At 33.9% G+C, this 27,308-nt stretch overlaps 1 protein-coding gene across 2 annotated transcripts; it reads right to left on the reverse strand.

The window, feature by feature from the left end:
- Positions 1-1,429: 1,429 nt before the first annotated feature.
- On the reverse strand, positions 1,430-26,789 carry sh3d21 (SH3 domain containing 21). 2 transcript variants are annotated; one of them, XM_073847913.1, is made up of 17 exons: positions 26,656-26,789; positions 25,750-25,907; positions 25,608-25,665; positions 23,190-23,302; positions 22,762-22,852; positions 22,331-22,392; positions 21,359-21,404; positions 20,897-20,991; positions 19,237-19,335; positions 18,742-18,793; positions 8,539-8,601; positions 7,555-7,678; positions 5,913-6,117; positions 5,463-5,531; positions 4,524-4,696; positions 4,378-4,441; positions 1,430-2,699 (listed from the first exon to the last, which is right to left on the reverse strand). In XM_073847913.1, the coding sequence occupies exons 1-17, from the start codon at positions 26,657-26,659 to the stop codon at positions 2,670-2,672; spliced, it is 1,506 nt and encodes a 501-aa protein (XP_073704014.1). In that variant the 5' UTR covers positions 26,660-26,789; the 3' UTR covers positions 1,430-2,669. The 2 variants fall into 2 exon arrangements, with proteins under 2 accessions (XP_073704014.1, XP_073704015.1); XM_073847914.1 differs by lacking the exon at positions 5,463-5,531.
- Positions 26,790-27,308: the final 519 nt, after the last annotated feature.

Here is a 27,308-nt window from a genome sequence, read left to right on the forward strand (position 1 = left end):
TTCTAACTTAGCTTGCAATTGCATGTTATAAACTCGCAATTCTGAGAAAAAAAAAAAAATCTGAATTGTGAGTTTATATCTTGACTTTATTTCTCAAAATTCAGTTTATTTTTCAGAATTGCGAGTTCATATCTCACAATTTCAACTTTATCAGAATTCCGAGTTTCTCAGAATTGTGACTTTATTTCTCAAAATGCCGAGTTTAAATCTCGCAATTCTGACTTTATTTCTCAAAATTCAGAGTTTATATGTCACAATTCTGACTTTATTTCTCAAAATTCTGAGATTCTCAGAATTCCAAGTTTATTTCTCAGAATTGCGAGTTCAACTTGGAATTTTAAGAAATAAAGTCGCAATTTCCATGTTCGTATCTGGCAATTCTGACTTTATTTCTCAAAATTACGGGTTTATTTCTCAGAATTGTGAGTTTATATCTTGAAATTCTGACTTTATTTCTCAAAATTCAGAATTTATTTCTCAGAATTCCAAGTTTATTTCTCAGAATTGCGACTTTATATCTCATAATTCTGACTTTATTTTTCAGAATTGCGGATTCAACTTGGATTTTTGAGAAATAAAGTCAGAATTGTGAAATATAAACTCGCAATTCTGACTTTACTTCTCAGATTTCCAAGTTCGTATCAGGCAATTCTGACTTTATTTCTCAAAATTCAGAGTTTACATCTCACAATTCTGACTTTATTTCTACAAATTCTGAGTTTCTCGGAATTCCAAGTTTATTTCTCAGATTTGCGAGTTTATATCTCGCAATTCTGACTTTATTTCTCAAAATTCCGAGTTTATTTCCCAGACTTTCAAGTTTATTTCTCTGAAATTCTAGAATTCCAAATTTGTATCTGGCAGCTCTAACTTTATTTCTCAAAATTCCGACTTTATTTCTCAAAATTCTGAGTTTATTTCTCAGAATTGCGAGCTTATATCTTGCAATTCTGATTTTAGCTCCTTAAAATTCCAAGTTTATTTCTCAGAATTGTGAGTTTAACTTGGAAATCTAAGAAATAAAGTTAGAATTGTGAGATATAAACTCGCAATTCTGACTTAACTTCTCAGAATTTAAAGTTTGTATCTCGCAATTCTCACTTAATTTCTCAGAATTTCGAGTTTATATCTCAGAATTATGACTTTTTTTCTGATTTGCAAGAATTGCAAGTTTATTTTACACAATTCTGACTTCATTTTATGTTCATTTTATTTTATATCTCACAATTCTGAGAAAAATTATGGCATAAAAAGATGTATATATTAAAAATAATAATAATAAAATAGATTGTTAATGTTTTTATGGGCATCTTGTCTTTCACATTATATATCTGCTTACCAAATTGATGTTATTGTATCATTTAAATTCTAGTTCAAAGATTCCTTCTGGCTGTGGAATGTGAAATGATATGAATAGATCATGGCAAGATGTGTTTGATTTGAATATTATTCAGCTTTACATTGATCGTAAATACTGAAACAAACAATTAGAAAACATGTTTACACAGGAAAGAATTGTAAAGTAAGTAGCTAAACATGAGAACTGCTCATAAACTCATAATCTCTCATACACGAGAACTGCTTATAAATGTACAGAACCAACATAACATCATAGATTAGACCAACAAAAAGTCAAGAATTTGAGTCTGTTTTAATCGATGGTACTGTCATCACTGTAATTCAACCTACAAACATATTTCCATTATTGGGAATTAGTGTGTACATCGTTAAATATAGTCCATTCCAAATGATTAGTCAGACTATAAGGAGTTAATGTATTCCACATGGTTTCCAGATGCTGTTTTCAGTATAAAGGGAAACTAAATCCGCACCAGTCTCACATCACAACTTCATAAAGGGAAAATGGACTTTTTAGTGACTGTTTAGAGACAAAGCAAAGCCTATTCATACCATTCACAACAGCATTTGCGGTGTTATAATTGCACAATGTTACAAATGAACTGGAGCCAGTCAAATTGTGTTTTGTCTTCTCATAAAATTTCTATTCAGATTTTTATCAGATCACTGTGGTTATGAAGAAAACAATAAGTGATTTAATATTTTATGTTTACAAAGGTTCTGCATTTGTACTCACAAAAATAAAGCCATCTTGTTTCGTATCTTAGAGACAAAAAGACGAGCATAAAAAAAATATGAACGTCTCTGGGTAAATCAGATTTGCAGAAAAACGTTTGGACAACATCAGTGGAACTACTTATAGATTTATTTGTTACAGAATACAACCACAAAACAGAAATATATAACAATAATAATAATAATAGAAAGTGTGCTGATACCTTAAAACATGATCAAGATTATCCCTGAATTTCCATGAAAATAAGATATTAGATATCTGATATTTACACATTTCAAAACGCACGTTTAAAAAAAAAAAAAAAAAAAAAAAGAGTGGCGAGCACTCCCACAACCAAATGAGCTGATAAGCAGAGTATGAGAAACCAAGAAGTCTTTTTGTAGTCTTCTAATCTCTGAATTGAGCTCTGGATTCTGGTCCACTCAACCAGAAATTAATTTATCAATCAATCAATCAATCAAACAGTCACATGTGCTGGATTTCCATTTCCTCAACATCGTCGTTCTGCCTTTACGTCCATGTTCCAGAGAAGGATCGCTGGGGGTAGTGAAATACTCCTGGTGTTCAATGTTCACTATTTTTTCCTCAGAGCCTCCACCTCATCCTATAAATATTAAAATGTTATTTAATAAGTTGTACTTAGCATCAAGTGACTCTGGACAGTGTCGGGGATAGTTACTTTTAAAAGTAATGCATTACAATATTAAGTTACTCCCTAAAAAAGTAAGTAATTATTATAGTTACTTTTTATGGAAAGTAATGCGTTACGTTACTTTTGCGTTGCTTTTTAAATCTGGGCAGGGCTTGCTTGTTTGTTTTTAATATAAAAAGTTCATCTGTTTTTTTATGAGTGAGATGAATGAATGCATGTTCACATTTATTCTAGAACTAAAGTAACATCTTACTCACAATTTCTCCCAACATTGATACAGGACAGCTTTTAATCAATAAATGGGGGGAAAAGTAACTAGCGTTACTTATTTGAAAAAGTAGCTCAGGTACTTTCTTGTCAATTAAAAAGTAATGCGTTACTTTACTAGTTATTTGGAAAAAGTAATATTATAACAACTTGCATTACTTGAAATGTGTTACCCCCCAACACTGACCCTGGACCACAAAACCAGTCATAACCTTTCCTTTGATGTATAGGACAATACATCAGATAGGACAATATTTGGCCGAGATACAACTATTTGAAAATCTGGAATCTGAGGGTGCAAAAAAATCTAATAAAATAAATAATAAAATAAATATCGCAAAAAAAAGTTCTTAGCAATGCATATTAGCAAGTTTTGATATATTTTTACAAAATATCTTCATGGAGCATGATCTTTTATTAATATTATAATGATTTTTGGCATAAAATAAAAATCTATTTTTTTGGCTATTGCTACAAATACACTATAAATATATACAAATATAATATTTTGTGGTCCAGGTTCACATATTTAAATTATACATTAAAAAACAAGCAGGGTGCTATTATTCTGAGGTTTAAAAATACCTTCCATTAGTTAAGAAATTACATAAAAGTCATTTATTATGTTTAAAATGAACATATATATGTGGCTATTTTTAAGGTGGTTTATGAATGGCTCAGGTATCCTTTATGACAACTGTGATGTGATGTAGACCAAACAGGTTGCATTTTTAACTCAATACTGCTCTCTTGAGGATGAAGATGGTACTTAACATGTGTTTTTATGTGCCATTGGCAACTGAATCTAATTCACAATACAGGATTTAACTGCATTTATTTCAGCTTATTTTTAAATGTAATAGCATTCATATAAATGAATAAGGAACTGATGTAAAAATCTATTTTTTCTTCTTTCGCTCATTTGTTTATTGCTCAAACAATTGAAATTAACTGGGACATTGGATGCCCATTTTCTATTAGTTGGTATGATTCTTTAGGGTCTTCATGAAATGTCTGCAACATACTTTGGTTAAAATTCCCCAATGGTTGTTAAAAACAGCACATTTTTACCCTGTCAGAAACAACTCTGTTTCAGTGCATGCCTTTTCAAATGATAATGAGCTACTGCTCTCCCCTCCCCTTTCTTCCATTTTTTGTGTAATCTGTGGAGCGTTACCTTAAAAAACAAAACTAATCCACTAGTCCTCAATAGCTCTGATGTCGGGAGAAATGCAGACTCACTTTCACATCCAACTACAAAACACCTGCGTTACTTACAAGAGGTTGTTGCTACACCTGTTTGAGCACGGAAAATGGCGGACAAAGTGCAATGGGACAGTCCATCAGCAGAATCAAAACTCACCTGTAATCTCATTCGTTTTTCCATCTCGTCCTTCAGTTCATCTCTAAGCTCCTTTATGTCTCTCCTGCTCAGGAAAGAGGGATATTGCAATTAGAGAAATGCGTGATATGATCTTTCGGGTGTGATATTTATGCGTTTATACTCACTCGTGCTGTACTTTAAGGAGATTCAGTGACATGCGGAGATCTTTGAGTTCTGTCAGCACAGAGGCCATTGAGGCCTCTTCCTGAACCGCAGCTTTCTTTTCAGTCGGTGTCTTGGGTGGTGAAGTGGTCTTAGTTACGTGCTCTGTCTTGGTGGAAGGTGATGACTGAGGTTCCTGTAAAAAAAATAAAAGCAGCTGAGCAACTGAGGGATGAATAGGGATAAAACTCCCAGAATGCTTTACATGTTAACTACTGTTCAAAAGTTTTCATCTTCATTGATCAAATGTGTCACGGTTTCCACAAAAATATTAAGCAGCACTACTGTTTTCAACACTAATAATTAGAAATGTTTCTTAAACACCAAATCTGCATATCAGAATGATTTCTTTCTACTGAAGACTGCAGTAATGATGCTGAAAATTGGCCTTGGTCAGCATATAAGAAAAAACTTTTGGACAGTAGTATATACCAGACATTTAAGGAGATGTTTTATAGACAAATATATGACCCTGGACCACAAAACCAGTAAGTAGCATGAGTATATTTGTAGCTATAACCAAAAATACATTGTATGGGGCAAAATTAACCTAGCATCAATGAAAAACTTATTTATTCAGCTTTCAGAAGATGAATACATCTCAATTTCAAAAATTGACCCTTATGACTGGTTTTGCGGCCCAGGGTCACATATCATTTCTTAATGGAATATAATAAATTTTCCAACCTTTGGTAACACTTTAAAACAACTTTCATTAATAGGTCTTTAAAATATTTTATAATGCTTAACAGATCAATAGTTCATGTACAATCAAATATGAATATATGTGATAATACTCACAATTTAATATTTGAAGGTACATGAGCTTAACTAATCTGTGAAGCAGTATATAATGTAATAAAATTAAATTAATGAAAGTTCTTATAAAGAGTTATCCAAACCTCTGGAATATTTTGTGGTAATCCATCTTTCTCGTCTGAAGTTTCACTGTTGTCAGTTTCATCTGGAACCTTTATGAAAAACAGACGTCATTTGCATTATTTATCAATACATTAGACTGAATGTATTAGTAATTTAAAAACTTAATATATATATACAGTATTATTAAATATAATCACTATATTATTATTTAAAATTATGATTCATTATTTTAATTGATTGACAGCCCTAATTTATTTTTTTAATAATTCTCCATGCACCTCCCCTGACATGATTTGGCTTGAGTGGCACACCTCAAGCTTTGAAAAGCACAAGTCTGATTAAGTATTAATGCTTGCTTCATTACATGAAGTGAGTGTTTTGTTGCAATTCATCTCGTCAACTGAAATCAACTTCAAATTAACCAATCCTCCAATCAACTTCTGAAGCGTGTATGAGTGTGTTAGGCTCACTTGTGAGGTGAGGGCTGTTGGTGGTCTTCTCTGTGGGGGTTTGGCTCTGTTAGCCGTGGGATGACTTAGTTTCTCTGAGGACACATCTACACCGTCAAACTGGTCAGGGGTCTTCTCTTTAACATCCTTATTGTCTTTAACCTCTTTCTGTACTGGTGAAGCTGGGGGCTGTTGTTTAGGTGAAACAGGCCGTGGCTCATCATTCCTAAGAAGGGAAAATATGCATTTTGCATATTACACACACATATAATACATTTCAGAAACTTCTGAGTACTTAAACAGAAGTTCACTTCCAGAATGAAACACTTGCTTTCTTTCCTTAGTTGCAAGAAATTAAGATTTTGAGGAAAGCATTCCAGGATTTTTCTCCATATAGCGGACTTCAATGGTGGCCAATGGGTTGAAGGTCTGAACTGTAGTTTCAATGCAGCTTCAAAGGGCTCTACATGACCCCAGTCTAGGGATAAGGGTCTTACCTAGGGAAACAATTGGTCATTTTCTTTTTAACCACATACGCTCTGTGATGCGTATGCGCGTCTTCATGTTGCAAAGGTCACACGTGGTTAGTTCTTCGTCTGTGTACTTTGGTTCAAACAGGTAGGGTAGGGTGAAAACTCAATTTAATTTTCTCCTCCAACTTTAACATTTTTTCAACATCGTTGTTTTACCTTTTTTTTGTAAAAGGAATTTGACTTTCTTTGCACATTCTCTTTGCAAACACTGGGTTGCTACTTCTGCCTATGTCACATGTGAGGTCGAGCTACTGCGAGATGAGCATTTATGGTTAAAAAGTATATAAATTAGTTTTTTCTTAGAAAATTACTGATTGTTTTGCTGGATAAGACCCTTATTCCTTGGCTGGGATCATGTAGAGCCCTTTAAAGCCGCACTGAAACTGCAATTTGGACCTTCAACCTGTTGGCCATCATTGAAGTCCACTATATGGAGAAAAATCCTCGAATGTTTTCCTCAAAAACCTTTTTTTTTTACAATGGTAGAAAAAAAAAATACATGAACATCTTGGATGACTTCTTTAAAATACACAAAACAAGCAAGAACCACAGATTTTTTAATGCAGTTTCCATTTAATAGCATTGCTCTCTGGCACAGAAATCAAAATAAACATTGGGATCTGTAACATACGCTATAAATTTGTCTAATGTGTTTTAAAGTGCCTTGAGCTTTTTTGTAAACAATGCACTGCTTTGATTTGTTATGGAAAATGTTAGATTAACTGTTAATTGATGGTAATGTCTTAGCTCATGCATGCATTTGAGCTAAAATGACAGCTCCTTCTGTAAGCTCTGCCTGAAGACTCAGTCTCACTCAGAAAAACAGGAAACGGGCAGTTTGGTTTGTTTAGTCCCTCAGCAACTCATAAAATTTCCATTGCTCATTACAAGGCTGAGCATTCACAGGCCCTTTAGAATAACACATAATGCTAAATGATTATCTAATGAGGGGAATTCTGTCCCTCGGCATAATAAATCTAATGGAAATTTTTAGAGATTTTATTTATCCGGTGAAAAAAGCGAAAGCTTTTGTGTTTCAGATGACTTTGGCAATACTTGTGAGGAAAGTCTCATGAAAAGCATTTCAAAAGGTTGTTTGCTCAAAGATGGTTTGCTGAGGCATCACTTACTTTGGTACTAGTTTTATAGGCTTCTCCCTCACTGGTGGTGGTGGAACGGGTGGTTTGTGTAGACCAGGCAACTTAATTTTACCAGGTGGGTCACTTCGAAAGTCTTTGGTGTCTGGTTTGTCACCTGTGCAAAGAGTAGATAAGGCAAAGACAAGAGATAAATATTATCCTAACTGGTAAATGCTTTTAAATGAGCTCAAATATTTGCAATGTTGTACATGTGTAATATATAGAGAGCTGGGTAGATTACTTACAAATTGTAATCCGACAAAAAATGTAGTTACTTAGTAACGTAAACTATAACATTACACATTTTAGGTAATGTACTCAGATTACTTTTAGATTACTTTTGACCCATCTCATTTATTGCATTGATTTAAAAATGATAATCTTGTGCCATATTGATATAAACATACAAAGATTAAGAAAATATATTCCATTCACTGTTATTAACAACATGAAGTGCATTAAACATTATATTATGTCAAGGTTTTCCTGGGGTTGTGAATATTTTATTACTTTGACTTCTGTCAAGTGACCATAACCAATGTCAGAGAGCCATGAACACGTAAATGTGATACTTAATTATTCAAATATTTACTTTAAAATCTCAGGTAAATACTTCAAGTAAGCATTAGGCTATTTTAGAAAAGACATCTAAAAGATGAACAAATGGAATTAGCAATAAATTATTATGAATAATGTATTGCTATTGTGTAAATAATATGTAATCATGTAAATCATAAAAATGAACTGTAATCTGATTATGAGTATTTTAAAATGTAATTTAATTTAATTACGAGTCATTTTTGGAATCTGGTTACATAATCCAGATTACATGTAATTATTTCCTACCCAGCTCTGAATATATATATATATAAACATTTTTAAACAATTTTAGATGTACGTTTACTGTATAATTTAATCAACAAGACGAGATGTTACACTTTAGCAAAGTTATTTAGGTGTGTGCTGAATTATTACTTTTAGTCTCCGTCTTTGTGTTTGTGTCAGAGTTGTTCTGGTCCATCACTGGCTTCTGGTTCACTGAGATATCAGAAGATACAACATTTTGCAGTCAGTATCATGAGGTTTCATCAAAATCTGACAGCAGTGGCTTTTTTATGCGTTTAAAGCAACACTACTAACAACTCTTAACAAATGTAATCCTCCATCTTTTTGCTTCTTGTCTCTTGTCCAAAGCACTCCGGAGGAGGCCAGCCTCTAACGTTACCCTTAAAGCAATTTGCAGCCATTCTTTTTCATAATTTGCCCTTTACGCACATAAGATAACAGCACAAAATAAACATCACTTGAAGCATTCTCACAACTACACGGGTTACATGCTGGAGGTCTCAGTGGCATGGGAACAGGCAACTTTCCCTGACAGATGTGCAAAAGCTGGCCTGCTGTTTCCTGTGGCTACACACAAAAAAAATCTCATGGGTTCCCTTAATAAACCCAAATGGGTTTAAGTACACTGTAACCGATTTTTGTAATTTGAACAGTATTTTACTGTAATATCTACAGTAAGATACTGTAAAATGTATATACAGTATTTTACTGTAAACTGCAAAGGATTATGGGAAAATATATGATCACTACTGTAATTCTCCACTACTGTAAATCCGTTTACAGTAGTGAACTTGCCCGCGAAAAATTGACCAATGGCAAGGGAGATTTTTTTTTCTCCTGTTGAGAGGAAGTGGCGGTAAAAAGGACAAAAGAGAAATGTTGCATCAATAACTCGACAAAAAGGTTAGTATACAGGGCTGCCAACTCTCACGCATTCAGCGTGAGACTCACGCAATTGACACTTTTCACACGCTCTCACGCCACACATCCATTTTCTCACGCTGTCAAAAGCACCCTCAGTTAAAACTGGATTAATAAGATATTGGCTAAACAGATTTGGCAAAAGCTCCAGTGCATATTTGTGTTTGTGCTCTGGAAATCGCCAAAAGACAACGTGTTTTTGTAGCGCTGAGCAATGTAGCCAATCACAGACATATATGTTGATCTAGAACGCCTGTGATTGGCCATTGCGTTCTGAATTCACTCACCTCTAAACGCCAGATTGCACTTGCCAGTCCTCTCACTGTAAATAAGCGGTTCATTGATAATAAAAGGACTTTTGCCATTAACTGAAGCGACACGTTTTAGTGATTATCAAGGAAGGGCTATTGCGCACTCCAAGGCTAATTATAATCCGTTCAGAATTGTCAAAAGTTTTGAGAGTGATAAATCTCATGAATGAAGGATTCTTTTTCGAAAATGAGAAAAATTTAATTTCTCACAACAGCAGACTAATATATCAACAGCAAAATATTAGAATTTTTCGTGTCAAATAAAAAAAAAAAAAAAAAAAATATATATATATATATATATATATATATATATATATATATATATATATAAAAGTTTAATGACTAAATCTTGCAATTCTTTCATTGTAAATTGCTTTTCTTGTTGTGGTAAAAAGTTAACAGTTTTGCAGCACTGCAACAGTTACTTTACATCATTTTATGATAAAAAACAGTATCACAGACTGCTCATGTGAATGTGTGTAGCATCTTTGCTTGTATCAAGATTAAAATGCAGTGTTTAGTTCTAATTTTCAATGTATTATTATTATTTATTTTTTATTATTATTAAAAATGTTTAGTTGTTGTAGTAGCAGCCTCTGCAAAAACAGTTTCATGGCCAGGAAAAATATTTATGGCTGGTAAATTTTCTCAAATCACCAAAAAATGTAGAAAACTGTAGAAAAAGGTAAAATAACATACCGGTGAAATACTTGTTTTTATTTACTTTACAGAATTGTTTTCAATATTACTGTTGTTAATATAAAATTATTATTGTTGTTGTTCTTTCTAATTCTTTTTTAATTCTAAATTGTTTGGTTTCTAAATATACCAGTGTGAGAGTAATTTAGACTGAGACACCATATCACACTAAAAAGAGGATTGAGTTCCCTTTAAACCTCAAGATCAAGTCAATTGACCAGCTTTTTTCTTTGTTTAGTTTGCACACTGAAACTGTATTGGCGCTCTTAATTGTGAACTCTCAAAGTGCACCAGATAGATGAATTTAACTGTAAAATGTACAAAATTTTCTTACGGCGGAGCATGCCCCCGGACCCCCCTACAGGGACGGCTGTGGGAATTCTCACTCCAAGCTGAAGTCAAAAGTTGGCAGCCCTGTTAGTATATTATTTCTGTTTTATGAAAAACTGAACAATTTTAATTTGTTTTCACTTGTTAACAGCAAACTAACAATATTCATCGTGTTTTTCATGTCGGTAGCCTTTTTTTTCTGACTGGCGGCCGGGGCGCCGCCATAACGGTGAAAACATGGACTGGTGAGTAAATTAAGGTGACCTATATTAGTCGAAATAAACTTTATTTAAACTGAGAAACACGTTTGTATATTCGGCTGCCCTTTAATGCAAGTAAGTTCGTCTGACGAGCCCTTACTCAAGCTTAACAGCAAACTGAGGTGAAATACTGAGGTAAAGTGCGTTAAGCAACACCACTGTTTCTGTGGAGATTTTAAACTGTATTTTCAAGCCCTTCTTTTGCTTGTCATTTTCAAGTTTCTGGTCTGGATGTCGTCTGTAACGTCGGAGCGCGGAGGTGTATTTTGGATCTTCTTCTGTGAATGACTGCCATAGTATCGACGATAACATGAACTGGTAAGCTAATAATGTCAGTAAGCCGAAGTTGACAAACTTAACGTTAGTCACAGAGCAGCATAATGTCTTTTAAACGCTGCCTCTTTATAGCTGGCAAGGTAATTCTCTTCAAATGATGTTTAAGTAAGAAATGTGTGTATGAATGTCGTATGTAACTTTATAGACGGTCCCTTCAGTGACAGACGTGACAAACAGCGCGCTAACATGAAACACTGAGGTAAAACTGAACACCGCGGTTAACTGCATCTTTTGTGTTTTATTTTCAAGTTTGTCGTCTCGTGGTCATGTCGTCTGCATCGGCCGTGTATTAGAGTCTTTTCTGGTGATTGCCGTCGTCGCGGTGCAAACAACAGGTGAGCTTCCCCTTTCATCAATTTAACTAAGTTAATGTTAACGTTACTAAATTAGCCAAATTAGCCACAGGCTGCTGTTCTCCACTGACTTGCAGAACAGGTTAACTTTTTAAAGAGAGTAACGGGCTAGCAATATATTAATATAACAAGTTTTGCTAATAAATATTATAAATGTTTATTTTATTAAAAATGTAGATTTTATTACTGTACAGTAGTTGTCTTAGTGCTGGGCGATATGGAAAAATCATGTATCACGATATGGATTATTTTATATCACGATAACGATATATATCACGATATACCAAAATAAAGTACGTTTTCAGTTATTCTCTGAAAAGTTTGACAAAAATATCATTGCATAATTTTTTTTGCAACTTTATTTTTATTCGTTATTTGAAGTGACATTTAACTGAACTGTCACAAATGAGAAAAATACATTTTAGTGCAGCAATATAAATGTATCAAATGACAACAGGTGTGGTGGAGGTAGAGCTACAGTAGCCTTCACATTTTTATCCACATCATAGTTAAATAGTATTATCAAAATAAACTATTTTTTTTATTAAAATGCACAGCCATTTCAAGTTTCTGAGCAGAAAAGCACTCAATTATATATATATATATATATATATATATATATATATATAAAAACATTTTTCAACCTTGTAGTGCAAAGTTTGCAAACCAAAATGAAGTATCACGCCTGTTTCACACATACTCCGTCTGCAGTCCGTGTGCGTTATGTATGCGGTGCAGAGGCAGCACGGACTCGTTTTGCTTCCACACAGAACGCGTTTGCAGTCCGTTCCTGATCCGCGGGTGTTTACCACAAACACACCATTTATCCGTTATTTTAATTTCAAATCCAATCGTGCTTTTTCAGCATTGGGATACTCTTTTATCACAGTACACTAATACAATATTACTAGACATATTCACGTTTAAACTCAACGTATTATAAACAACGTAGGCTATTATTCAATGCACTTGACTTCTAGATTTGTATATTAAGTTGCTCAAGCAAGTTGCAACACATTTAAACACAGCATAGCTTCCTTTTTATATTGAAATTGGGCTATCACAAATATTTTAAATTAAAACTTACCACAGACAAGCAGTCGGCTCTCTGTGCCTTTCTTTCGTGTTAAATCTTTATTAAAAAACATATTTAAAAAAACTTTTCTACCTGGACAAGTGCATCTATTATGTTGCCTTGTTTATTTAAAACTGCACTATTTTAAACCTAGCCAAAAAGCCACGTGTTGACTGTGAAACACAGTAGACTGCATTTATATGCATTTATGGTACATTTCCGTGTCAATCCATGTTCATTTTTACAGCGAACAATGCGCTGCCACTTTAATTCAGCGCATGCAGCGCAGCAAAAACAGACTCTGTGCCGAAAGGATCGCTCCACTGCTACAAACGCACCACTTCTGGAACGCACTACCGGACAGCAACCGCGTGCAGTGTGAACGATCTGATCCATTAACATGGGTGCGGAAAAAAATACGCAACGCATACGCACTGCAGACAAAGTATGTGTGAAACAGGCGTCAGCGTCGGGCGCGGAAACAGTCTTTTGGCAGAGTTTGCACATGAGTTTCTGCTCCGTGTCGGAGCTCTTGAAGCCAAAATGCAACAAAATCACTGACGTACCCACGTGTCTTTAAAAGTACTTCTTGTCTGCTGCCTGCGTAGCAGTTTCAGTTTGTTGTTGCGACTCCGGGCATTCATCTTCAACCTCTTGCGTCTCCATCTTTAGGCTAAGCACTCACGAGTTAAAGCATGTTGCACTCGCAACAACGTAAAGCGTCACGTCGCACAAGACGGAGTTTCTTTGTGAAAAAGTTCGTTTTTATTCTTGATTATCACTTATAGGGTAGAGTATGCATTGCACAGCAACAAGACACTATCATACATTTGTCATAGCCTATTTAATGCAATATTTTCTTTAGTAATTGATAAAATTAGGTTAGAGACGATAGAAACGATAGAAGAGAAATAGGACGATAGACACTTTTCTATCGTCCCCACGATATATATCGTCATATCGCCCAGCACTAAGTTGTCTTTTCTGATCATAAACTATAGTAACACTAAAAGGGTGTTGTGACACTGTCTGTTGCAGGAGATTTCTCCAAGCACTAACTGGATGCTGACCATCAGGGGCAGAATCATCATACAGCCAGCTGTCCATTTTACAGACATGCAGAATCAGGTAACCCAAAACATTTTTGTTTTACATTGCATTTACATTCATGCATTTTTCAGATGCTTTTATCCTAAGCAAGTTATATTGTATTTAAAGTACACATTTGAAAGGTATTTATTTCCGGGGAATGTTTTTTATTACCATGTCTTGTCACATCAAGATTGAGTTTGCATGCACATTAAAATTATTTCTATTAAACCAGCATTTAAACAGCAAAATGCAGCTGCTTCAGGTATCTTTAACTTACTGTAACCTTTAAATTCATAATAGCAATCTTACCGTCTGTCAATTTAGATTATTGTTACTGTAAAGCAACAATTAGAGATTTTTAATCATAGTAGGCTTATTATATGCACAGACTTTCTAGGAAACACACGTTTAGAATGTTTATATGAACAGATTGGTTAGCTTTTAGCATGGTCTGTGGCAGACTTTTGAGTGTCAGGGCAACAAAATTCAATAAACAAGAATGTAATATTAAGTGATTTAAATCATGAAGAAAGTATTGTCTTTTTGCTCCATTTAGTAAAAACGGTTCTTAACAAAGCCATGTTGTGCATCTCTGCACACAGCAGTGTTTCATTACTGAATGAATTTACCTTTTTTAAACACCTAGAATCAGTGACTTACTGACCCATTCATAAAATTCTTTATAAAAAATTTCAAGAAAAAGTTTCTTCAGTTTTTTTCTTACTACTGCGTTCGTATGTAGTATATCATTTTTTTTTAAATGCATACAGCACCAAGTTTGACAGTTGAGGCAAATTCTTTAAACACTGTTTTTCTTGTGCTTGCAGGTTTGTTCAGACAGTCAACCTTTGTGGCAGCAAATGCATTGACAGTCACAGATCAGATGGACTTCTGGAAAGAGGGTGCAAACAACAAGCATCAGCCTGAATCCCATTCTGACGTTTCTCATCAGAGAGCTTGTCAACTTTGACTCAAAACTACTAAAATTTAACACAATACAAACACATTTTTACTGTATGATTTTATTTTATTTACACTACCAGACAAAGCTTTTGAACAGTAAGATTTTAAATGTTTTTAAAGAAGGTCTCTTCTGCTCACTAAGCCTGCATTCATTTGATCCAAAGTACAGCAAACACAGTACACTTTTGAACCATTTTTATTATTTAAAATAACTGTTTTCTTTTTGAATATATTTTAAAATGTAATTTATTGCTGTGATCAAATCTTAATTTTTAGCATCATTACTGCAGTCACATGATCCTTCAGAAATCATTCTAATAATTTGATTTTCTGCTCAAAAACTATTATTATGATGTTGCTGAAATTATTATAATGCTAAAATACATTTTTTTTTTTCAGGTTTCTTTGATGAAAAGAAAGTTCAGATAAACAGCATTTATCTGAAACAGAAATAGTTTGTAACATTATGAATGTCTTTATTATCACTTTTGATCAATTTAAATCATCCTTGCTAAATAATATCTTTCTATTCATCAAAGAATCCTGAAAAATCTAAAAATTAAATAATGTTTATCAGCATACTAGAATGATTTCTGAAGGATCATGTGATACTGAAGACGAGTAATGATGCTGAAAATTCAGCTTTGATCAAAGGAATAAATTAAATTTTGATCAAATTAATGCAGGCTTGGTAAGCAGAAGAGAATTCTTTAAAAAAATCTTAGTGTTCAAAAACTTATGACTGGTAGTGTACTTACTTATTTTTGCTTTTCAGTATGTGTATGTTTGCCATGATACAAAGTCTCTGTACTTTTAAAAAGAAAATGTTCAACAATTAAAAAGAATATTATCAGAACTAATGCTTATGAGTTATTGTGATTTTTATGGGGTTGGGGTGGTAAAAATCTTGAATTACAGTGCTGTAGGTTAATTGGATTGTTTTTACAGGTAAAAAATGTTTAAAATAAATGAAAATAAACTCTATAGTACTGATACTGTAATTGAAAATACAGTAAAAATACTGTAATTGAAGATACAGTAAAACACTGTAAATTAAATTACAGTAAAAATAATGTAAATGAAATTACAGTAAAAATACTGTAAATGAAATTACAGTAAAAATACTGTAAATGAAATTACAGTAAAGACCTTTTAGTACTGTAAATGCACTTACAGTATTAATACTGTAAACATTTTTACAGTAACTTACTGGCATCCAGCTGCCAGTAAGTTACTGTAAAATTTACAGCAAACTTTTTACAGTGTATTACCAGCCATTAAACTGTCCTCTTTTAGAATTACTCTTGTGGAGTCAAAATCAAACAAGACATTAACGTCACAATCTATCAAATCAAGCGCAATCGTAGATCTTAGCAAAACTATCACGTGTAATTATTTTGAGTAAACATCCTCTCTCATACAGAACATCATTTCATCTCCCATCAGGACTACTATGACAAGATCTTTTTTTTTTAAACCAAATCTTCAAAAAAACTATTCCGTGACTGTCCTAAGACAAGCAGCAAGTGATATAAACTGCAAACGGATCTCGAAAACCAGGACCTGAAAACAACTGAAGAATAGATGCTATACATACCCTTTAAATTTTGTCAGTATTCCAACATCACAACCCTATGTGTATGAAGGCGTTTATATATAGAAAGCACAGGGCTGCTCCGCTTTGGCCTTGCCTTTCTCTAGAGTCTGCTCACATGACATGTCTTCATGGCCTACGACTTCCTGTCACAGCCCCACACAGCTGCATCAGTGTTTCTTCCAGCGGTTTGTGGTAATGAGTGTTATGTATGCAAAGTCAGATTTAAAACTTTAGTACTCAACAGAGATTCCAGTACTGCATTTCCAGGCTTTTATCACCACTTTAATACCGTCACAGATAATTCTGCAGCAAAGCAAATATGATCTTTCTGAGGGTGAAATTGAGTCTCATGCTTGAGTGCAAAACAAAATATGTGATGAGCAAAAGCCTACTTCCTGTCCTAGAAATGACAGTTGTCAATAACAGGTGCAGAAACAGCAGTTTGTAGTTTCCATCAGAGAATTTTGGTGAACTACCAAACAAAAGCTAATATAAAACTAACTCAGCGAACTTGTTAATGTCAAGCTAATTTAAAAAAAAAAGTAATAATAAGGATTGTGGGCACTGTATAAAGTTAATAGAACATTCATAAAATGTTTATTTTTTTGGAAAAGAAAAAAGCTGCTCAATTGTCTTTATTTTTGCATGAAGTAAAAAGTAATAATAATAACAATAATAAAGATATAAAATAAAAAACATACACTATTGTACAAACGTTTGGGATCAGTAAGATGTATCTTATGCTCATCAAAGTTTCCTTTATTTGATCAAAAATACAGAAAAAGTAATATTATGAGTACATTTTCTAAATACTATAAAATATAATTTATTTCTGTGATGCAAAGCTAAAGTTTCATCAGCCATTACTCCAGTCTTCAGTGTCACACGATCCTTCAGAAATTATTCTAATATGCTGATTTATTATCAATGTTGCAAACAGATGTGCTGCTTAATATTTTTCTTGGAACCTGTGTCATGAATAAAGTTCAAAAGAACAGCATTTATTCAAAATAGAAAGCTTTTCTAACAATAGAAGTCTTTACTATCACTTTTTATAAATTTAAGTATTAAATTTCTTTCAAAGAAAGAAAGAAAAAAATGACTGACCCCAACCTTTGAACAGTAGTGTATATTCTTACAAAAGATTTCTATTTTAAATAAATGCTGTTCTTTATAACGTTTTATTCATCAAGAAATTCTAAAAAAAAAAAAAAAAAAAAAGTATCACAGATACAGGTTCCAAAAAAATATTAAGCAGCACAACTGTTTCCAACATTGATAATAAATTAGCATATTAGAATAATTTCTGAAGGATCATCATGCTTTGCATCACAGGAATAAACAAATCTTACTGATCCCAAACTTTTGAATGGCAGTGCATATATAAAGTAAAAAAATAAACTTAAACTTCCTCTAGGTAGCAGTGTCTAATAAAGGTTGCGTCTGATTTCAAATAAGGTAAGTACTGTTTTAGTCAAAACCATAACTTAAGAGTCTTAAAGGGATATTTCACCAAAAAATGAAAATTCTGTCATTATTAACTCACCCTCATGTTGTTCCAAACTCGTAAGTCCTTTGTTCATCTTCAGAACACATATTAAGGTATTTTTGATGAAATCCGACAGCTTTCTGAACGCAACTGACACGTTCAAGGCCCAGAAAGGTAGTAAGGACATCCTTAAAATAGCCGATGTGACATCAGTGCTTCGACCGTAATGTTATGAAGCTACAAATTAATTTTTTCTGCACAGAGGAAACAAAATTAATAACTTTATTTAACAATTTCTTCTCTTCCACGTCAGTCTTCGTTGCAGAATATACAGACGATGAACTAAGAGATGAACGCCGGCTGAAACAGCGATGTCTCATGGACTGTTTTAACAATCAGAAAGGGTCAGAAAGCTCTCGGATTTCATCATAAATATCTTAATTTGTGCTTCAAAGATAAACAAAGGTCTTACAGGTATGGATCGACATGAGGGTGAGTAAGTAACGACAGAATTTTCTTTTTTGGGTGAACTAACTCTTTGACTAGCATTAAAGTATTTATTTGTGTCTTTTGATGAACTATACTATATTTTGATGAAGACATCCGAAAACAGCATACAAAAATTCTAATTTTATATGACAAGATCCTATTTAAAATAGACTTGTGTATAGTCTCACAAAAGAAATAGTAGTAATGCCTCATGGGTCACACCAGAGAAATATCAAACTATAAACTTTCGATTCGATTTGACATGTGCCACTACGTGTTTTCCATCAAACCGGCTCGTACACCCGCTCAAATCTTTGTATGCTATTTCTAGCAACATTTCCAGTTACGTTCTGTACAATCTAAAGAAACAAACTTGTAGAACCAGCCCTGCCGCTTTGACAGGTGCTGATGTCTTACCTGTGTTTTTCTGAGAGACACGTCTCACCGGAGCCTGGCCTGCATTACCAGTCTGCATCAGAAACGAGAAATTGTCAACAAAATATAGATTAGTCCTTCTGAGCAGGATAAAGCTCACACTCTTTCCATGTAGGAGGAATCAAGTCACCGTTTTTTAGTGTTCCTCTCTTCTAATGGAAACCTCTGAGTCAATCTCTTTTAATAATCCCAAAATAACAGGAAGAAAATACAGTCATGTATAGACCAAAGTTAGCCTTCTTGTTTCATCACGGATAGGATCAACGTATTAAAAGCAGATTTGTAACCTCCAGTTTGTTCCATCTTAAAACAAATTAAACTATTTGTAAACTCGGATGAATGTCCTTGGCCTAAAATCGGTTTTCTGAGCCAGCGCATTACAACAGCACAGAGCAGTGTTGATAAAAGGGAGACTCCCATTCTCTAACAGCGCACAAATGGGCCAATCATGAGAACATTTCTCTGTCCCACACTCACATTGAGAGCATCCGCTGGGATCACCATGACGAAGTTATCGGGAAAAAAGCCCCTGCGTCCGTTCAGTTCCCCCTCCCACCAGCCCTCATCCTCAGTGCTCTTCAGGGAAAAGAGAAAGAAAATAAAAACACACAGCTGAATCACTGCCCAGGAAGAGATACAAACTTGTATATGGGGTATAAACAACCAAATGAGGAGGTAATAAGTTATGAATACAAATGAGATCACACTACACTGTTTTTCGTTTTATATAAACTACCATTCAAAAATTTGGGGTCAGTGAGATTTTTCTTTTATTTGTTGAAAGAAATGAAAACTTTTATTCAGTAAGGATGTAGTAAATTGACCAAATTGACAGTAAAGACATTTATATATTACGAACATTTTGTTTTCAAATAAAAGCTGTACTTTTGAACTTTCTCAAATTATCAAAGATAATCAAAAATGTATACATTTTCACAAAAAAAATAAGCAGCACAACTGTTTTCAAACTATTTAAAACATATTAAAATATACTTCTTTTACTGTAATATTTTTTTCACAATAGTAGGATAAATCATTTGAGCATAAAAGACTTCTTTCACAAGATTAAACTGATGCCTAACTTTTGAATGGTAGTGACATTTCATGTGCATTTATTTACTTATTTGTTTAAGTACATTACCAGTCAAAGGTTTCTAAAAAAAGTAGGATTTTTCATGTTTTTTAATAAGTCTCTTGTTTTCACCAAGTCTGCATTTCTTTGTTCCAAAGTACAGAACAAAACAGTAAAGCTTTGAAATATTTTTACTATTTAAAATAACTGCTTTCTATTTGAATATATATTTAAAAAAAATTATTTATTCCTGTGATTTCAAAGCTGAATTTTTAGCATCATTACTCCAATCACATGATCCTTCAGAAAGCATTCTAATATTCTGATTTGCTGCTCAAAAAACATTTATTATTATTATTATGTTGAAAACAGCTGAACAGAATGTTTTTTCAGGTTTCTTTGATGTATAGAAAGTTCAGAAGAACAGCATTTATCTGAAATATAAATCTTTGAATCTTTCTATTCATCAAAGAATCCTGAAAAAAAAAGTACTCGACTGTTTTAAATATTGATATTAATAAAAATAAAAAATGTTTCTTAAACAGCAAATCAGCATATTAGAATGATTTCTGAAGGATCATGTGACACTAAAGATTGGAGTAATGATGCAGAAAATTTAGCTTTGTTCATAGGAATAAATTACATTTTTAAATATATTCAAATAGAAAGCAGTTATTTTAAATAGTAAAAATATTTTACAATATTACTGCTTTTGCTGTCTTTTGGATAAAATAATTGCAGGCTTGGTGAGCAGAAGAGACTTCTTTAAAAAAAAGAAAAGAAATCTTCCTGTTCAAAAACTTTTGACTGGTATTGTATGCAATAGGCAAGATAATATAAAGTCATGCTGTAATTTTTGCAAAATACATTCCTTTAGAATGATACAAAATTGTTTTGTTGGCATTCTGATCTGACCTGCTCATCGTTTATTATTTTGCTGCAATGACTGTAAAAACCAGCTGACTGTACATTATCCTCCACATACAAATCTGTTGAGGTAACTTTGTTTTTCTTTAGTAAATGTCGTATAAATAGAAAGCAGTAAATTGGTCACCGATGACACACCTTGTTGATGACTGTTATGACGTCTCCCTTCTTCAGGTTCAACTCGTCTTCAGTAACAGCTGTGTAGTCGAACATGACCTGGCAACATTCTTTCACTGTGAAGAAATTGAATATGTATTCAGTTACCTCAAATGTACTCACACTGTGATTAACTTATTAGCAATTTAGGCTCTTTCCTTAACGGATCTGCCTGCTAGGTTTGGTGGGTGAACCTGAAAGCAAATGTTCCTGCTCTTCTGGTACGAAGCACTTAGGGAAGTCCTTTAAGAATAGGTCTTTTCATTCACTGATAACTGGATAGGCATTGTCTTAAGATTCTAGGTGTTCTCTGTCACTCTCAATTATGGGAATAGGGCTATTCAGTACTCTTCAAGTTGAAGTGTACAACCTCAAGAACCAGCTGAACAACATTTAATTACTTAACCAACGTCATCCGTATGCTATGGCATGTTTTGTTCTCACCGCCTGATGTTTTTTTCCGTAAACTTGGTCTCTGTTGTACTTTCGACTGTATGAAAAAAAGAAAAGAAAAAGGAATTAATTATATATATATATGCACACAAACACAGACACACATATACTACTGTTAGAAAGTTTGGCATCAGTAAGAATTGTAATGTTTTTTAAAGAAGTTTCTTATGCTCATCAAGGCTGCATCAAACACACAGAAAAACACTGTATTTTGTAAAATATTATTTCAAATTTAAAATAAGTTTTCTATTTTAATATACTTTAAAATATAATTTATTCTTGTGAAGCAAAGCTGAATTTTCAGCATCATTATTCCAGTCTTCAGTGTCACATGATCCTTCAGAAATCATATTAAGCAGTTGTGCTGCTTAATATTTTTTGGGAGTTTATTTAAAATAGAATACACTACTATTCAAACGTTTGGGGTCAGTCATTTTTTAATTTCGTTTTTTAAAGAAATTAAAACTTTTATTTAGCAAGGATGTGTTAAATTGATTAAAAAAAATTATAGTAAAGACTTTATTATTATTTATTGTTAAAAAAGATTTCTATTTTGGACAAATGTTGTTCTTTTTAACTTTTTTATTCATCAAAGAAAAAAGTATCACAGCCTCCAAAAAAGCAGCACAACAGTTTCAACACTGATAATATCAGCATATTAGAATGATTTCTGAAGGGGTTTATGTCACTGAAGACTAGAATAATGGCTGATAAAAATTCAGCGCTGCGTCACAAAAATAAATTATATTTTAAAATATTTTAAAATAGGAAATCAATATCAGAAATTGCAATAATATTTCACAATATTAATTTTATTTTCTGTATTTTTGATCAAATAAATACAGTCTTGAAGAGCATAAGAGACTCAATTAAAAAAACATTAAAAATCTTATTGATCCCAAACTTTTGAACAGCAGTGTATAAATAATATAATATAATATAATACAATATAAAAATATTCACCTCTTTGTTGAAGACAGCTTCTGAGAGTTTAGGCCTGGATTTGGCTTCAGTTATCTTGCCATCTGCAGAACATTATATTTTCAGAATTTAGTTTTTGTTCTAGGCTACTGATAAAATTTGGACTCGGTAAAAGTGACGACATTGTAAAGTTGAGAAACAAGAATAAACAATAAGCAATATCAGACAAGAAACCAAAAATCTAACTAAAACACTCTAACACGTATCTGACACGAAATGTCCTCTTTGGGACGCATTTGTGGATTTGCCCACAAAAAAAACTTAATGAGACAAAAATACCACAAAAAGGTTGCAACAATCTTTGTCACAACAATTATAGAGGCCACTGTATCCATTGTGAAGAAAATCATTAGAAAAGATTATACGTGTTATACAAAAGAAATGCAAGCTTCAGTTTTAGTGTACAACCTTACCTTTTGAGGGGACAAAAATTTCCTTGACAAAGTTTGAAGGAAAGGCTCCTATTTGGTTATTTTTCTTTCCCATCCACCACCCATCTTCAATCTGCCAGACAAAACAGAAAGTATAGCAGAATATTTATACACACATAAACATTTCCCAGATACATTTACTCATATGATGGATGTTTTTATCCAATATACTGTATATAATGATTATACATTTTGTCATAGAGAGGGAAAGATATGAAAAGACTTGAGGGTGAGTATTTGGTGGTTATTTATTTTGGATGAACTATTCCTTTAACGTCCACAAGGATGATGAAAGATTAGCCTACCACTTTTGCTCACAGAAAGTTCAAGTATAGTGAAGACATGCTATACGAAAACACGTAAGACTCTATCAATGAAGTAACGTTACATATAAATGTGGAACTTATTACCTCTCTGAGAATCTCGATGGTTTCTCCGACAACCAGCTCCAGCTCGTCCTCATGCGTGGGGGTGTAGGGAAAAGCTACCTCACATTTCCTCGTCTGTACCTTTGGTTTCTTCGCTGGACCGATGAAGTAAGTGGAAAACATATGCAACATGTCAACACGGTGAGATGTGTGCAAGAACAAACTGAACTGAACTAGCCTGCAAAAGCACTTCCAGTTTTCACTTTTACAAGTACTTCACTTTTATGACAAGCACTACTTTATAGCGGATACAGTGCAGTCATAGCCTATGGATTTTTGGTGAGTATAATTTGAGACCGGATGTGGAGGCACAAACCTTTCATTAGCCTACTTATTTTAGTTTACCAAGTCGGGATGCTTTGGACAACTTTAGAAGCTTACGCATTTGGACCAAGATGTAAACGTTTAAGAATCTGTAGTTGATAAAAAAAAAAAAACATATTTATCGACCACAAAGTCTAAATATTTTTAAGGTAACATGTCTTTTATAGTGTTTTCACGACGCATCAAGCCATATTGGCTACACTGAATGTAAACAATGCAACTAAACCGAACGAAACTCGCATATTTTTCTGATTATTAATGCTGAAAATAGTCAATTGTCATGTTTCGGGCTGTACTAATCTGTTGGACCGAGAAAAACATTTGGAGTATTATAGACTGCCAAAAGTTATAACAAATCAAGGAGAAGAGTGCAAAAAACCGAGGAACAAAAGGCTTTTGTGGTTGGCCAAACTGAACCAGGACTTCCAGGGCAAGAATTTTGACAACATTTGTGTTTATTCTTATCATTTCCGGTCAGGTAGGTGAAATAATAACTTTATTCACCTATCAACTTTAGCTTGTTAAAATATTGCGCCCTTTCTCTATATGATTAACAGCTTACACACATTTTTATGTGGTTTAGACAGCCAAACAATGTATTCAGCAGTACATTAACAGTGCATTAATCCATGCTGTTGTTTACATCCGAGTATCGCCAATATGGCCACGCATCCAGGCAACTGACCAAATCGTGAAGTTTGTGCGAACCCTCTATGGTTGCAAACTTTGATTCATCCAAGTAAACCGATTCTTTAAAAAGATTCAGAGACGCTCACAGCTCACCGGCCTTTTCTGCAGGTTTACAGCAGGAGGTGGTGACAAATAGTGTTGTTTAACATGTATGAGTCATTAATAGTAAATGAATCATTTGCATGACTTATAACAAATTATAGAATTTTTTTTTTAATATGTCCCTATGTCATTTTAATTATCATCATCAGACATTTTAATTCTTCCACCACATCTTGTTTTGAGCCACTCTGGAGGACTCAGAACACTGACTCGGTTGAAAATAGGGGTTGCACCGATTAATCGTCTAGTCGACTTTAATGCTCTGCCATGACGCTTTAAGCTTGACGTCGACTAGTCGCTGGTCCTATAGAGAGGGCGCAACAGGATAAGAAGTCTTTGAAGTCGACATTTACGCTTTGTGAAAACAGATAAAATAACAGATAAATGCATACTCCGAAAGGCTCCACAACACGTGAGTATACCATCTTTATGTTTAAAACTGAACAGGAGAATGCACGTTTTAAACAGCTTGTTGTAATTGTCGTTCTAATCACACACATAGGCTACATAAAGTAGCTCGCTCGTACATCACGTGCAGATCGTGAGCACACAATCATTCAAAAGCGCGGTGGGGAAATGAATTGTCAACACTGTTCCATGATTTCTGGCTAATATAGCTTAGAAACTGAAAAGTTCTAGCATATATTTCTTAGTAATTAAAACACACAGCTATATTAATAGGCTAGTAGAGAGACGCTGCCAGGTAGAATTACTGTAATTCACACACGCAATCGCTCTCTCACTATTGACTTTATATAAATGTAATCTTTACAGTGCTACTTTATCTGCTGATTTAGAATGAGCAGAAATCTGTGAGAAATATAACGACCCAAAGACAAAATAACTGATTAGTTGCTGATTATACTGATTAGCAAAGTATTATAGGAACAATAGCCATGTAGGCAGCGCTGTGTCATAGCTGTGCACAAGGTGTTTGAGTCTCAGCTCAAGGTTTAAGTGTTTTTGTTCAATAAAGACGTCATAAGCGACTAGTCGACGTCGACTCGACTTTTATCACGTAAATGTCGACTTTAAAAAATCTGAAGTCAACCCCTAGTTGATAAAGGGCATGTGTTCTTCATTCGTTCCAACCAATCATATAACATCTGCACAGCGAGTACTTAAATCTCATTGGTTCGTACTATAGTCGATCTCCAAGGCAGGAAATTCAAATGAGTCTTCAGAAAGTAATTCAGTGAATTTAAGACCACAAGAATGATTTTTTCACTTCAAAGATTTGTTTGCGATTTTATGATTATCTTGTTTATTATAATGGAAACTTACTTTTCCTCATGCTTCTTGGCTCTCTGTTGGTGTCCCCTATTAAATAAACAGGCACTTCCTGTGAGGAGAAAATAGCCTTTTTGAAAATGAACATTATGGCTGGTAAGAAAGCTATGGAAAGGGTGCTCTAACAGGTCCAGACCTTGACAAAGTTGCTAGGGAACATGCCTGTCTTTCCTCTTAGTTCTCCTTCCAGCCATCCTTCCTCTTTGCCCTTTGAGACATTCTTCACCACATCCCCAACATGCACCGTCAACTCATCTGACATCGTCGCCTCAAAATCCAGAAGCACAAGCACCTCTAAAATGGACAGAAGTGAGGTAAAACCATTGCTGAGTGTTTAAATGAAATACGTAATATTTTGGAAAGCATGTATAAATGTAACATTTATGTCCATTCCACAGATTTCCCCTCAAAAACCAATGAAGAAAAGTCTGCAGAAGAAAGCCTTTTCTTTTATGAAATGCTTACCCTACAGACAAATTCAACTAATTATGTGAAAGGCATGAAAAAACATGCCAAAGAGATTGAAGTGGTAGATTTATGTGACTCTCAAGTGCAATACTGGAGCTGGACAGCCATGAGCAATGTGTTTCAACAGGCTTACAGGTATGTGACTTCAATTTAAGAATGCATTGCAGTACAAAGAGCACTTTGCATGATTCACAGCGGAATTTCATATGATTTCCAATAAATAACTCTTGTGTTTTTTATTGGTCTAAATGTCAAGTCTCATTTGCAAGTAGTTTATGATCAGGTAAGCTCAAAAAACAACTCTATAATGATGACGGTGTCATAATCTGTCATCTCAAGTTTCGTTACCAAATAAGTCACACTGAGTAAATCAGTGAATAAATAAATGCATATGTCTATGCATACATTCAAATATTCAAATCAAAAATACGATATGAAAAGCAGCTCAGTCTAACCTATCTGTCACTAAATCGTCATTTCTTGCTCACTAATCAAATAGTACACATAACCCAGGTACCACAAACACCACAGCTTGTCAAATCATAACCTTTTAAAGCAAAGTTTAAAAACTCACCCATGGCTCCTTGAAATCCGTGTTTAGAGCACCAAGTCTGACAATGAAGATTCTGTTCAGTTCTCAAAGTGTCATGAGATCCCTGTGAATTACACTGCTTAGTATTACACAATCCAGAGACACTGAAACTGTATCGGACCTCCTTCTTCCTAGTCAAACATTAGCATTGTTGAAGAAAAAAAAAAAAATCTCATCTAGTCAAGACACGCTATACCCTGAGAAGGAGAGATAGAGAGTGCGTAACAGGTGGGACAGGTTTGTGTTGGTATGAGCCTTCTGGTGTCACGTGTCGCAGCAAAAATGACTGATAATATGTTTACTCACTTCGAAGGAATTCAAGGAAATACCTGAGGTTTGAATATACTGTAACCATGATTTTATAAGAGCATAATCTTTGTTAAATATGAGTGTGCTGATATAAGTTCTTTCAGTCTATGCCAAGCTTAACTTTTATTGAACATATAGTAGAGATATGATTCTATTGAGACTGTAAGATAGCAGATATATGATTGTACTGTGACTAATGCTTTTAGGTAGAGCATGTCAGGTCAACTTACACAGAAGAAATAAGGCTAAGTTCACAATATGTAATTTACCAATAAATAAGGTGTTAGAGTTACTACTTCCTGTTTCTATTTGACACAAAAATCAGT

Source organism: Garra rufa, chromosome 9, assembly GCF_049309525.1.
Source record: "Garra rufa chromosome 9, GarRuf1.0, whole genome shotgun sequence".
NCBI classification, from domain to species: Eukaryota; Metazoa; Chordata; class Actinopteri; order Cypriniformes; family Cyprinidae; genus Garra; species Garra rufa.